The sequence below is a fragment of the Macaca thibetana genome, chromosome 13 (assembly GCF_024542745.1).
Source record: "Macaca thibetana thibetana isolate TM-01 chromosome 13, ASM2454274v1, whole genome shotgun sequence".
Lineage (NCBI taxonomy): Eukaryota > Metazoa > Chordata > Mammalia > Primates > Cercopithecidae > Macaca > Macaca thibetana.
In genome coordinates this window covers 74115850-74131450 of record NC_065590.1, presented here as the reverse complement: position 1 = coordinate 74131450, position 15601 = coordinate 74115850, and the positions used below count along the sequence as shown (strand labels likewise).

Below are 15601 nucleotides of genomic sequence, written 5' to 3'. Positions count from 1 at the left end.
TCTGTGTTGTATATATAGTCTGTATGCTGTATGCATTTTCTGTACGCATAACCTGTACGCCGTATGCATTGTCTGTATGCATAGTTTGTATGCTGTATGCACTGTCTGTATGCATAGTCTGTATGCTGTTTGCATTGTCTGTATGTGCTTCCCTTTAGTCTCTTCATCAGCAGCGTGTTACCTCCTAATTCTGTTTTGGTCTGATAGGTAATTCCATATGGATGGGGTCATGGACCATAAATCCTCATCTCCCTTTATGTGTGTGTGTGTGTGTGTTTGTATGTTACGCTGCCATGTAGCATCTTCCTGATGGTTTGCATATTCTTTGCCATTCCCTATGTGCATATTGCCCTTGAGTACTCTCCACGGGGAAGAGGGTTTCTGCATCAAATCATAGCTGACACTTTAATTTACTTGAATGCCTATCCTGCTTTTGGAATAGCATTCACCCATCCTTCTCAACAACTTGCAGGCAGGCGGGGTACAACTGATCACTTGAATTTTGTGGAGAAGAACTGACCCTGGCAGCCTGAAGTTGACCACTGCACCTTCCTCCTGCATCCCTGTTTCCTATTCTGCTTTTCCTTACTCCTGTTATAAAACTAAGGACCCTCAACACAGGGAAACGGGTTAGATTGTGTTGGACTTGACTTCTGTGGGAAACTTTTTGTGCTATTGGGGGTTCCTTTCTGTGAGGTCCAAAGCCCTTTTCTTAACTGGAAAGGGCCTTGTGTTCTGCCAGATCCTCCCACCCTCTCCGCAGGTCAAATAATGGATTTAGTAGAAATATGGAAAAGTTTAGTCCGTCTGTGCGCCAAAACTTGCCACTAGGAAGGCAGCAGTGTAAACAGTATGTGACTAATTCTTTCTTTTAAAGAAAGCAGTTTTATGCGATTGTTTCCCTTTGCTTACAAAGATACAGAGGTTTCTGCAGATTCAAGTCTTCAGATGGTGAGCCAGACCCCAGCCTCTGGCCTGTTTCTCTTGTTCTTTCTTTTCTGTGTGTCACTAGTATCTCCCCATCACATAATATGCAGTCATATTTTGGCTCCTACCATTCCTAACACCACACTGTTGATTTCTCTGGCCCTTGTTCGTTTAGATTAGTGACCTTCCACCAAACCCAGCGGCCTTTCCGGATTTCTTATTCCTTTGGTTTTCTGCAGCAATTTGCAGGTGATCCTCTCCCGCTTCCTCCTAGAAACTTTCTTCCACTTACCATTTTTGAACTGACTTGATTCTTGTTTTTCTCCTCTTCTGACTTTTTTGTCCTCCTATATTCTCTTTATGTCCCTACCATTAAGTGTGAGTGTCCTCCAGGACCGTGTGGCTCCCTGTTGTTTTTCCTGCAACATTTTTGCATTTGAAGATGTTGGCCTCTCCTAGAATGTCACTATCCTAAACTCAGAGGCTTTTCCTAACTTCTCCTTAGAGATCCACCCCACATTTCTCTTTCTAAACTGGCATAATCATTCTTGCCCTCTCATAGAGTGGCCCTTTCTTCTGACAGACGTGGCTCGGCACACCTCATCGCACTTACTTTTCCCCTCGGCTTTGAACCAAAAATATCCTTCCAGTGGGCTTGAAACCTGCAAGTTGCTGGACTCCTTTCCTGGCTGTCCCCACCCCTTTGCTCATTTGATCCTCAAGTCCTATTAGTTCTTAGAGTTATCTCCATATGGCCCCGTCTCCATTTATTCACTTTAGATGTTGTCTAAAATGTCTTGCTCTAGTAAATGAAGACTTAGCTTATTTACTTCACCCCTGTCCCCCAGCCTTCTTCCCAAAGTCATTATAGGCACACTGGGAAATACTGAGGGTTCACATCCAGACCAAGAAAGTGGGTATCCCAATAAAGCAAGTCACATGAATATTTTGGTTTCCAAGTACATGTAAAAGTTATGTTTACACTATACCTTAGTCCGTTAAGTATATAATAGCATTATGTCTAAAAAAAGTACATTAATTGTTTAAAATTGAAATTAATTTTTAAATTAAAATTTAAAAATATCTTATTGCTCGAAAATGCTCGTGATCCTCTGAGCCTTCAAATTATATGTGATCTTTTTGCTGGTAGAAAGTCTTTTTTTTTTTTTTTTTTTTTTTTTTTTTTGAGACAGAGTCTCACTCTGTTGCCCAGGCTGGAGTGCAGTGGCATGATCTGAGCATAATTCTCAAGAGCCCTAGGATTTTGGGAATGGTAAATGAGCACTGGCTTCAACTTAAAGTCATCAGCCACCAACTAAAGTCAGCCTGTCCTTTGAAGCTTTGAAGTCAGGCATTGACTTCTCCTCCCTTGCTTGAGTTGGGGAAAACAATTGTCTTCATATATAGGCTTTCAATTGAGGTAACACTGTTCAGCCCTACATCTCATTTTCACCCTTTACTTGGCTTAAGTATTCCTAACCTTTCTGTGGTCCCCTGCGATGACTGCTTCCTCTGTGTCTGTACTCTTTCACAGTGACTCCTGACCAGTGCCCTTGAACTACCGGGTTGTAACCTATTAGGGAACTCATGAAGTCATGAAATACATGTAGTGACTCAAGATTATATGAAAAGAATAGCTTAGAAGAGAACATATCAGGGTGCCCTGCACATCGTAAGGATAAACACTGTTTTGTAAAATTTGTTTTAGTTATGCCAAAACACAGACATATATGTAGATATGGATTGGATCTCCTTGTAAAATGTACTTTTTACTGTGGATTGAGGTGAAAGAAGTTAGAAAAATATTTTTTAAGGCCATGGCTTGCTCCACCCTGTTACAACAGCCAGTGTTTCTTGGTGCATGTTGAATCTCTTACAGATTTGTTGAAATGTCTCTTGTGTGTTTATTAATGGATGATATGAAACGTATTTATTAACCTGTGTAGAACAGGTCTGGATCAATCAGAAGGGATGCTGGAGCAGAGACCCTGAGTTCTCCAGCTCTGTCAAAGGTTAACTCTTTATTTATAGGATTGAGGAGATGTCTTAGGGGGCCCAGTGGATGGGACAGGGAGATCCATCAGTGGGAGGGGCTCTTAGGGCATTGGGATAGTAGCGCTTCATCAGTACAGAGTATTTAAATATTTTAAACCACTAATGTGGCTGTACTATTGCATAATAGCTAGATATCAACCCTGGATTTATATCTTTTTAATTTCTTACCTGAAACTTTAAGGATGTCTTTGGAGGAAGGGGAAATATACGGGTGCCCCTGCCAACCAGTTTGAACCAGAATCTCTGCAGTTTGTAATATAATTTTCTCTTTTAAATTTAGTCCCCCATTTAAAAAAATTACGGTTACATTGCTATAACTAATTTGATGTTCACTGGTGATAGTAAAGCTTTTCTTTTTCTGGAGAAGAGGGAAGGGAGGAGGAAATCCCAGTTTAAGTGGAGAGAGACTTTTCTCTGAAATACTCAGGGTAACAGAGAAGGAAAGGAAGAAGTAAAGAGAATATATATTTGTAAGACTGCAAGGTGGTCTGAAGTGGAAATAACTGTGAATAATGAAATTAGAGAAAAAAAGTGGACACCAACCATGAAGGAGAAGGTGAAGAAGAGAGCGTAGGGTGATGATTTCACATAATGCTTGTAGGATGAGTAATGGGACAGTTTCCTCTACTTGCCTCAGCAGGGGTCCTGTCCATGGCCTTGCTTCTGTCTCTGTGGGGCTGTGGGGCAGAGGGGCATTAGCCTGTGGGGTACCTGTGCACACACCCCTGTCATGGGGGAAGAAGGAGAAGGTAAGGGAGTGGGGGCAGCTGTGTGTAGCTCCATATTTGCAATGTGTTTGTAACTTGAGGAATATGTAGACAGTAGTGGCACTTAACTACTGATTTCCTTAAGTTAGTGATGGCTGAGGGCTGTTACTTAAGTTCTAGACCTAGTACAGCTTGGTTTTACCTCGTTTGTTTATTACCTTTCTGTTACATTCAGGGAAAAAAGGCCCGTCCACATGTATGCTTTCAGCTCATTTCTCGTCCTCTGCTTCCTTGATTCAGAGGGGAGACAAGAGACAACCTCAAGTAGAAGGCGGACCCCATACTTTTACCTTTCTGGCTGTGGTTGGGGCACGAATTAGGTGCAGTAGCCCAAGGTCTCCTGGAAAGCTGGGGTTTCCTTTCCTGAATAGGAGCTAGCCTGTACATCTCTCAGTGGGTCAGAGTAGCATGGTGACAGGGTGGCAGCGTGGCCAGAGGGCAAGTTGCTTCCGAGATGCGGAGGATTCCTGTTTCCAAGAGGCTGATAGAAGAGACTTGTGGTTCTTATCAGTCACTACCAGATGTGTCCAGCTGTTTCACTTGCTGCTCTATCCCAACCAAACACACTTAATGTTCAAAACAACACTTACATCATCAAAACAAAAGTGTTCGCAATGTTAAACCTCAGGCTTTTAGTAATTTAGTCATTAGTCTGGTGACAAAGGGAGTGCCCTTGCATGGTACCGCATCTGGGAAAATCCAGGCCCAAAATAGATTTTCCAGGCTTTCCTGAAACGACAGGATTTTAAGGGGTAGATCCAGATTACTGACTAAGAGGGAAGCACCCTAATTCTAGCCTCTTCTGTTCCTTTATCTCATGGATGCCTTGTCCCATGGAATAGCTCATTCACCAGCTCCAATGAGAACGAATCCAATAGAGTGAGACTATTAACGTTTCTTTTGCTGCTTTTGATATGAGACATTGTATCACCATACAATGTTTTGGGTGGCTTGACAATTTGCCTTTTGCACTAACTGCCATGGCATCATTTCTTCCCCTTGTGCAGATAGTCAGTCCCTCCTTAGGGTCAGTGTTTTGGGTCAGATTGCATTAGAGAGCATGTTCCTTTCTAAAGGCTCAGCTTGCTGCAAAAATGCACTGTCCTAACCATTTCAGTAGCAATTTTGCATATTCTGGAATTAGTTGGTATATCTTCTTTATATTTTTCATTCCTCTTCCTCAGGGAATAACTGAATCTGGGCAGAGGCTTATTTTAAAATATGAATTAGATGTAGTAGAAGAGAACTGTCACAGAAAACAAGGGTTGGACCAGGAGGATGAGCACATAGTAATCATGTTCAGAAGTTCCCAGAAGTCTTGACTCGTGCTATTAAAAAGATAATGAGAGTATAATTATAACACATTTAACTCAAATAGTATGATTTATATCATTATGAGACACAGCATAAAAAATTGTTTCCCAAAGCGGCATCGTAATTTATATTTCAAAAGGGAATTAAAATTATTATTCTTTTAGTTTGCATTTGTTCAGATTTTTACAATCACTGTTTTTCTCAGCTCGGGGTCGCAGAGATTCTACAGTACAGATTAGGTAACTGAGGCTTAAAGAGATTAACCAGCTAACCTTTAGTGGTAGGCAGAGTTAGAAGGTCCACTGGATCATACAGGCTTTAATTGTTTATGATTGATTTTGCTTAACTAATCAAGGTGGGGATTTCTTGCATAATTCCCTTCCTGTACTTTCTTCCCTATTTTCCCCTTTCCCATTTCCAGTGCTGCACTCTTATTAAATATATACCTGTCTGTGTAAACATCTTTGTCTTTTTTCCCTTTTTAGAGATGGGGTCTTACTCTTGTCGTCCAGGCCGGAGTGCAGTGGTGCAGTCATAGTTCACTCCAGTCTCAAACTCCTGGGCTCAAGTGATCATCCCATCTCAACCTCCTGAGTAGCTAGGACCACAGTCACGCACCATCTTTTTCTTAAATATAAATGCCATGTTTTTGTGTGAAGGCTTATGGCAATTGTGCTCTGAATCCTCTGATAAAAGTTACCTGTGATGACCTATTTATCATTACGCTTCTTAACTAGACAGGCAGGATCTTTTTTGTGAAGGATGCTTCTGAGGGTAATCCGTCATTTACCTCCTTGTATGTCATGAGTGCTCAGTGACAATATTTGAAGGGAAAAAAAAGAGCCTTGCTTGGAATTGATGCTCCTTTCTACATTTAACTCATTTCTTATCCTTTCCTTATTAGCTGACTTTTAAAAGTCCATTATTTAATTCCTTCTCTTTATTTTGTTTCTTCCCAGAGTGACTCCCCTTTCCTCCCAGAGCGTGATGATTCACCATAGCCAGACCCAGGAATATGTGCTCAAGCCCAAGTACTTTCCAGCCCAGAAGGGGATTTCGGGAGAGCAGTCCACTGAAGGTTCTTTCCCTTTAAGATACGTGCAGGATCAAGTTGCGGCACCTTTTCAGCGTGAGTATAGTGTTATCAACCATTTTCCTAAGTTACGGTATCAGAGTTTGGAAATGCTTTGTTCAGTGTAGACGGCTTTAATGTGTCACAGTAGATAAAATTCGAGAGTCACTAAAAATCCACATTGGTTCCTAAAACAACCAGACAGCAGAAATTTAGCATGGTTTCCTTCTTCTGAGGAAAAGCAGCTTTTCCTGGATTTTGGAAATGAATCTGAAGTGACCTGCCTGTCATTCTGTTTCTGCAAGATGGCTTCATGTCTAACATATTTGCTCTAATTTCGGGTCCAGTCATATGTCTGACATGTTTACATTGATGAAATATTTTCTTTAGTAAGCTAGCCAGGACTCGTGCCTTGTGAAACGTCTGAAATGTCCTGCATGGCACTCTGAGGTTCTCCTACAGTGGATATTTTTACATTATAAGGCTCACCTAGTTTTTAGTGTATCAAGCAGCTGGCGTGGCAGATTTCTCTGAATTTGTAAAGCACTATTGTATCAGTGGCCAGCTTGGTTAATATCTCGCTATGTGGGAAGCTCAAGGACAAGGCCTGGCTCAAAGGGTGGGGAATGTGATGATTTGTGGTTTAGGTATTACAGAGTGTCTGCTGGCAGCATCTGGAGAAAACGTTCTGGAGTGAGGCGCAGCCCATCCAAAGGCGAGAGCTAGACACATACTCTCGTTCCAGCGGCTTCCTGCCCTGTCACATGTTGACTGATTGCCTGCACCATAGGTAGTGAAAGAGAATGCCAGTTGTGAGGTGGAAAAAAGGACCATCTTTCACCACTGGGAACAGTATGAAGAGTTGAGATACAGTTTTTACTACTGTTTGGCACTTGTGAAGTCCATATGCGTTGTGGCTTTGGTTCCCTACACCCACTCCACCTCCCCGTTTCTGTACTGAATCTAAAATGATTGACTCTTCCCTCAGAATTGGTCATTTAACAGAAAGAGTATCTAACAGCAGGTTTGTACATCCACTTTTTGTCTTTTGAGAAAGTCCTGCTCAGTGACCGGTGGCTACTCCCATCTCAGCCTCCTAAGTAGCTAGGACTACAGTCATGCACCATCTTTTTCTTAAATATAAATGTCATGTTTTTGTGTGAAGGCTTATGGCAGTTGTGCTCTGAATCCTCTGATAAAAGTTACCTGTGATGACCTATTTATCATTACGCTTCTTAACTAGACAGGCAGGATCTTTTTCGTGAAGGATGCTTCTGAGGGTAAGCCGTCATTTATCTCTTTAAATAAATAAATTAAAATTCATTTAAATAAATTAATTAAGTAAAAGATGGACTTCTTCTTTCCTTGGGGTTTTATATAGATGACAATTTTTTAAAAAACAGCTCCCAAATCAGAGTGTGATGGGAGGAGAGGTGTGTTTTTTTTTTTTTTTTTTTTTTTGAGGCGGAGTCTTGCTCTGTCGCCCAGGCTGGAGTGCAGTGGTGTGATCTCGGCTCAGTGCAAGCTCCGCCTTCCGGGTTCACGCTATTCTTCTGCCTCAGCCTCCCGAGTAGCTGGGACTACAGGCGCCGCCACCATGCCCAGCTAATTTTTTGTATTTTTAGTAGAGGTGGGGTTTCATGGTGTTAGCCAGGATGGTCTCGATCTCCTGACCTTGTGATCTGCTCGCCTCGGCCTCCCAAAGTGCTGGGATTACAGGCGTGAGCCACCGCACCTATCCGGGAAGAGAGTTTTTAAAGTTTATGATCATACTGATAAAAGAAGAGAAATCTGAATTATCTGGAGGTATCAGGAAAAGATGGTTAGAGAACACTGGTATTAAGACTAGAGACTAGACTGTGGTTTTGATTTGTTTTCTATAATTTGTTATTGGAATGAAAATTCCCACTCTGTGTGTATTCCCACACTCATGTGTATACATGTATTTTAAACTCTCAAATCTTGGTTGAACTGTGTTCTGAAAGATGAGATTATATTTTAGAAGACTGTGAAGATAAGTTTCTTATCTGTTCTGTCCATAACTTTCCCACTCATCCTGTTTAAATATATTTTCTACACAGTAGAGAGCTAGTAAAAGAATGTGGACTAATGTGTATTATCATAGTGATAGTGTTCTCTGCTCAAACCCCCTAAAAGATGGCTGTTGTTCAAAAAGCTCAGGAATTAACTGAAAGAGTTAAGCGTGTGGGAAAGGCAAGAAGGGAGATGTGGCTATTTTTGCTGAGGCCATAGCTCTACCGAGAGCTGGAGGGCTAGTTGGAAAGTTTTTAAAAGAGGTAATTTGGCAGGACCATGAAGGATACTGAAATAGCAAAATGGAGTAAGAACCACTAAAGATGATTAAAACTGGAAAGGAGGTACAAGTAGTAGGAAGGACCTAAACATACTGTGTCTCTGCATACTTCCATTCTGTGGTAGGTAAAAGAGGAGGCTCCAAGGAAGCCTTACATGGAACAGAAAGGAAGGAAAAGTTAGTCAGAGAAGTCTGAGGAAAAGCAGCTTTTAGCATCTTCATTTTCATATTTACAGAAGGGATCAAATGCAAACAGATTAATTTCTTATTGTGCTGAAAGATTTGAAGGTCAAACAGAAACTGATAGTTGTGATTCTTTAGAAAAACAGAAGATGCTAAGATGGTTTGAGCATGATGTATCTTGGAGTGAAATTGAAGGAGTGAGGTATGTCATAGTAGTCCACTGCCATTACTTTTGAGAAGCTACTAGAACTAGAGAAGACATTTAGGTTGGCAATAACAAGTGTTATCTTCTCCCTTTAAAAGTGATTAAACGGGGTCTACAGTAATTACCAGTTGGTATGTTTAATATTGATATATTACAAGAGCAATAATAATAATGCATACCTTGAGCTCCAAGCACTGTGCAACTTTTAGCTCATAATAGGAGGAAACAGTAGTCTACAAGCCCAAGGGAATAAGGATTTGCTCTCGACACTTGGTAAGAGAAAAAGAACAATTGTTTTGAATAAGCAGGAAAGAGATGAGGATGGAGGCAATGGATTAAGTAAAGTAAAATACATTAATGTGTCAAACGTAGCACTCTCCAGAGAAAACATTATAGATAGAGAGAAACTAACCAAGTTGCTAGTGAGGTGCTTTCTTTTGGGAGGGATGACTATTTTATGGATTTTGCCAGAGTTTCGATAACGCAATTCACCATCCCTGTCCAATGTGTACACACTGCTTTTCCTAATTTGATTCTGTATATTTACCAGTCTTCTTGGTCACTTTCTAGGTAACTTGACATCCTGTGCTAAGTGTTCTCTGGTCTTTGGTAAAGGATATCTTTTTTTTTTCCAGCGTCTTTTCAAAGTTCATCCGTGTTGTAGCATATATCAGTATCTTATTCCTTTTTATGGCTGAGTAATACTCCCACATTGTATAGAGATATATATCTCAGTTTGTTTATCCATTCATCAGTTGATGGACATTTGGGGTTGTTCCCACTCTCTTGGCTATTATGAATAATGGGGTGCAGTGGCACGATCTTAGCTAACCACAACCTCTGCCTCCCAGTCTCAAGCAATTCTCCTGCCTCAGCCTCCCAAGTAGCTGGGATTACAGGTGTGCGCCACTACTGCCCAGCTAGTTTTTGTATTTTTAGTAGAGACAGGGTTTCACCATGTTGGCCAGGCTGGTTGGCCACACCTGACCTCAAGTGATCCGCCCACCTCGGCCTCCCAAGGTGTTGGGATTACAGGCGTGAGCCACCATGCCCAGCCGGTAAGGGATATTTCTAGTGATAAATTAGTAACTTTTAGTGTTCTGCTTTATTTGTTGGCCTTAAAATAATTTAATTTGCATCAGTATCATCTAGAGCAGGGATTGGCAGACTTTTAGGGAATACTTTAGACTTTGTGAGACAATAGGCAAATTGAGGATCTTAGGTAGATATTTATATAGCTATTTAAAATGTATCTATTAAACATGTAAATATCGTTCTTACCTCTCAGGTTGTAGGAGATCAGGTGGCTGGATTTGGCTCATGGGCTATAGTTTGCCAGTTCTTGATCTAGAGACTCACAGTCTCTCATTCCACTGAAAACATCTAGATATTGGACCTGATTGATTGGTGCCTGGAACATGACAAAAGCTACCCAAGAGGCCATGCCTCTAGCAGCTGTCCTTCATTCTCAGTGTCCCCACCAACCCACCCTCCAGAGCATGACAATTCTCAGATATGTTCCCACTTAGTTTGAAGGCACCCAGAAAAGCATGAACTACCAGGAAACCGCTTGTGTTAGATAAGTCTCGTTTCTTTTAATTTTAGAATGACAGACCACACAGCAATTGGGAAAGGAATGGGATGTTACTCCTGGTTGCTTATAGAAAACTTTTTGGTATTGGTAGAAATATTTTTATGGGATGAACCAGTACCAGCCATATCACAACACAGTATCACATTAAGATACTGTATGAGTTTCTCAAAAAAGTTAAATATAGAAGTATATAACCCAGCAATTCCACACCTAGCTATATATCCAAAAGAACTGAAAACATATGTTCGCACAAAAACTTGTACATGAATGTTCATAGCAACATTACTTATAATAGCCAAGAGAGTGGGAACAACCCCAAATGTCCATCAACTGATGAATGGATAAACAAACTGAGCTATATATCTCTATACAGTGTAGGAGTATTACTCAGCCATAAAAAGGAATAAGATATTGATAGATGCTACAACATGGATGAACTTTGAAAACAAGCTGAGTGAAAGAATCCAGACTACATGCTATATGAGTCCATTTCTATAAGACGTCCAGAGTAGGCAAATCCACAGACACAGAAAGAAGATTAGCGGTTGCCAGGGACAGGGGATAGTGGGAATAGGGAATAGTTATTTATAGGTAAGAGGTTTCTTTTGGGGTGGTGAAAATGTTCTGGAATTAGGTTGTCATGCTGGTTGCACAACCTGAAAATACTAAAAAAAAAAAAAAAAACCCAACAAACTTAATTATACACTTAAGGGTGAATTCTGTGGCATGTGAATCATATCTCAATTTAAAATAACAAATATTTATGAAAAATTATTGCCAAGTAGGTAGTTATGAGACTCAGTTTCAGCTCCAAGGAATTGAGCTCATAAGCTCTCAGAAGTCTTAACGGTGGTATGGGGTAGGGGTGGGGTCTGCTTTATACAGTGTTTTCATTGGTGACTTGTAGGAAAGAATTCCGTATGTAAACCAAATTATATTGTGTTTAGTATAGTGTATATATATATATTTTAACCCAGAGGAAGAAAATGGAAATGACATAACATTTGGAAGACCATCTTATAAAAATGGTCAGTCAAGATTAGAATAGCACATGTTCAGGAGCAAACCCAAGTAACTCACACAAAAAGAGATTAGTTTGACACAACCTGCTAGAAAAAGTCCTTGAGGGTATAGTAAGTGTCTACATCATACTGTGGGCTGTCGTAGTAAAAATGATATGGAATGTTTTATAATATTAAAGCCAGCAAATAATATTTTAAGTACAGTCTATGGTGGAAGGACGTATTTATCATCATAGTTATAAGACACCGAAGGACTTACTAAGATAGATTGTAGAACTTCTTATAAAGGAGATCTTTAGGATGAGCAGCAATGGCCATGTAACTGACATGGTTCCCTAGACAACTGGTTTCCAGACTGTGCAAAGAAGATCTAAAAGATTAGAGAAGCTCCAATTTAAGCATTCGCCTCTTTAGTCCCTTTTCTACTACATCACTTTAATATTTGGAATGATTTAGAAATTTGAACTTCTCCAAATTGGATTTCTCATTGCTTATTCCAGTTGTTGTTCTCTCAAGATGGGCTTAGGTTTTAAATAGGATACTTATATTTCAAAGTCATCTAAAGTTTTAGTTATTTAAATTCAACAAAGCAGAAATGTAAAATTTTAGCAGTGGCAGATGTCATGTTTTAAACAGTAACTTCTTAAAGGTCTTTAAACAGATATAGCTCAGGCTCTTAAAAAATTTGCCAATTTATCTCCTGATGTGCTAACGTGGGGGAGAAAGAGAAAGAGAGAGAAATGACTGGCATTTGCAAACACATAGTACTGTTAAATTGCAAAAAAAGAAAAAAAAAGAAAAGTGAGGACAAGCCCACTGTTTACTTAAAGTGTTAAATAATTTCAGGAAAGGCAGATGTCATGTTTTATACAGTAACTTCTTAAAAATCTTTAAATAGATATAACTCAGGCTCTTAAATTGCCTAGTTGTCCTCTGATGTGCTATTGTAGGGGGGAGAGAGAGAGAAATGACTGGCATTTCCAAACACATAGTACCATTAAATTGAAAAAAAAAAAAAAAAAGGAAAGGAAAAATGAGGTCAAGCCCACTTTTTACTTAAAGTGTTACACCTAACCTTTTTTGTTTAAATAAGAAACCACAGAAGTGAAGAAGCACACACAGGGTCCCTATTAAGTGACTTCTGACAGAAGAAAATGTAATTCCCACCCGTGCTGGCACCACGGGAGACGTCTTAACCCTGAGTTCTGGTCTGTGCTGCCCTCTCTCAGTCTTTGCAACAGGCTGGGGCAGCTTGACTCCCAGCCATCAATCATGGGCTGACTGAAATCTGGCACCTCCATTTGAAGATAGAACAGCTCCCCAGGTCTCCTGAGCTCTGGTCTGAGACAGATGCAGAGAGTCTGTTGTTCTCATAGCAGCAGCTTTATGGCCTGAACTCCTGAATCCCAGTTCTGGCCTGATCTCAGTCCATAGTTCCACACTAAGAGAAGTATGGACGCTTTGGACATACAAGGCCTCTTCTTTTTACTTTTATTAATACTGTGGTTGAATGTCTTGCCTGTAGCATTAGCCTTCAGGCTTCAGTTCAGACTGACATTAAGAAGCATGGCAAGTTATGAAAACATCTCAGGGTTTGAGGATAAATGGTTTTGTCTCCCCTTGAAAAAGGAAGTTCATGTGTCTGGAGCAAAGATTCTTTATGGTTGCAGTCTGATACCACAAAGAGGTTACCAGTAAGATTGTCTGGGTCTTCCTGGTTGCCCTGAGTGAGAGAGCAGAGTGGTTTGGCAGAGACTTAGAGGAGACATTCAAGATTTTTGCTTTGGTAAAACAAAGCTGAATGTTAGGAGATAGGAGGTATTTAACATGGACAGATCTGCCTATGCCAGCCACTTCAGGGAGGTGGGCAAGAACATTGCTTAAAGGCTCTGGATGCCTAGTGCCAGTTACCGAATGCTCATGGGAGGTGTCCCTGGTATAGCTGAGAGCACCCATTATGGGATAGATGCTGCAGAAGACGGGAAAATCCTTGGGGTGGCAACTGGATAAAGGTAAATATAGTAAGTATAGATGAGGGGAATTGGAGCAGCATTTTTATGCATGGGATGAATTGCAACCTGGAGATCTTCAGAGGAGGAGCCATTTGAAAATGCTATTGAGGAAGAGTCTGGTCCTGAGAACTGCTGTAGCCTTAATGTGGATGTTGAAGTTTAGGATATGGGTGGTAATCACACTCATGTGAAGAGAGAACAGAAGCAGCAGCAGGAGAAATCTAGGATGTGGGCAACTCTGCTCCTCTGAGACATCCTTGCTGACAGGTCCTGACAGATTGATTGGGAGCCTTATAGGGCAGAGCTTTCCAGATGGACCAAGTGGGTCCTTGGGAGAGAAGACTTCCAGAGAACACGTTCTGCAGCATTGAAAGCCCTCCCTGCATGGAGACTACCTTTAACTTGTGTGCAAAAAAACAAAAACAAAAACAAAAACGTGTCTTTGGGATTGGCTTACACCAACCCAGTGGGTACTAAAAGGCCGTGGAAGTTGGACCAGCCATAAATGACCTTACAAGAGCTGATGAAAACCAACAAAAACTGCTTAAGCATTTAAGATGAGTATTAGGTGTGAAAACAAACTGTTTTAAAGAAGGAATAATGATAAAGCTTTGTGCTTTTTTTCCTTGCAAAATCAGCAAGTTCCTTAAGCTGCTTGTCCCATACACAATTCTGTGTGGGACTCAGGAACCGTGAGCCAGTTTCCCAGCTGTATGACCATGTGGATGTTAGTACTAAAGATTCCTGAAAGAAAGACATCTACTTTTCACTGATTTATGGCAAATTTTTCGGTCTGAAAGCCTAGACAGTAAAACAACATTATAACTGTGTACAGACTGACACCTGAGAAGGCATTCTGGTGAATGTGGATGAACAGGGTTCTGCTGAGCTGGTATCCTTGGGAATCCAGATTTCATTCAAGGACAGGATATGATCTATTGCAAAGAAAAGTTCATGAGCAGTCTTGCTATGCATGTTATCCTGGGTTAGGGCGTGGAGGGGAGGATGGTATATCTGAGAGCTATTTGGTAACATCCCAGTTCAGGGAAGCCGTACGAACATGATTATTCTCTTTGCCCCCTGATAGGCCACATGAAGTTTAAGATGACTGTGAAACAGTAGATATGGATTGGTTATCAACACTTCCAAGAAGCTCATCCAGCAATATGAAAACAGCAAAGAAGAAAAACCTTCTAGGGTGAAGGACCACGTAGTTTAAATTCCTTGATGAGCAGCCTTCACTGCCAGAGAAAGGTTTTAATTCCAAGGGCCCAAGAGTTTATAAGAAACAAGCAAATTCAAGGACATTTATAGGTGTTGAGACTGATTTTAAGAAATCAATACTGTATGGCTCCAGAATATTCTGGAGTCAGACTGATTTTTTTTCCCTAGGGAAAAGTAATACAAATGAATTTATTGTTTACATGTGGGGAAACTAAAGCAAAGAAAAAGAAAAGAGATGGGGGCTCCTCAGCCTTAGGATATCTTTGCCAGAAATTGAGGGTTTTAGTAGATTTTACTTTTGGATTGGGAAAGAGTTGTGAGGAAATTAATCATTATTAGAATAGAAATTATAGTTTTGATTCAAAATAAAATAGGCCCATGCAAAATACTGCTCATGAGATGTTTCCCAGGGACTTAAAGTAGAATGCTTTGTCTTCTCATGAATTAGATTCCTTATAGAAGAGTCCTCTTAATGTTGAAAATGACTGCATTGGAGTAAGTCCATCCTCACTTTGACGTAAGGATCCATAAATACCTTTCTTTCTTTCTTTTTTTTGAGACGGAGTCTCGCTCTGTCTCCCAGGCTGGAGTGTAGAGGCGAGATCTCGGCTCACTGCAAGCTCCACCTCCCGGGTTCATGCCATTCTCCTGCTTCAGCCTCCGGAGTAGCTGGGACTGTAGGCGCCCACCACTATGCCCAGCTCATTTTTTTGTATTTTTAGTAGAGATGGGGTTTCACTGTGTTAGCCAGGATGGTCTCGATCTCCTGACCTCGTGATCCACCCGCCTCAGCCTCCCAAAGTGCTGGAATTACAGGCGAGAGCACTGTGCCCGGCCCATAAATACCTTTCTTACGTTTTATATGTGACATTTCTTAAAAATGGCTTTGTGTTATTTTCTGTGATTTTAGTT

The 15601-nt window shown here is 40.7% G+C and overlaps 1 protein-coding gene across 7 annotated transcripts in view; it reads left to right on the top strand.

Moving 5' to 3' along the window:
• The window catches only part of LTBP1 (latent transforming growth factor beta binding protein 1), a 446965-nt gene that overhangs the window by 156752 nt on the left and 274612 nt on the right, over nt 1–15601 (top strand). For all 7 annotated transcript variants that reach the window (XM_050754120.1, XM_050754119.1, XM_050754124.1 and 4 more), the window contains one exon: nt 6023–6192. In XM_050754120.1, the coding sequence (XP_050610077.1) occupies nt 6023–6192 (170 nt within the window). The remainder of the gene's footprint in view (nt 1–6022; nt 6193–15601) is intronic.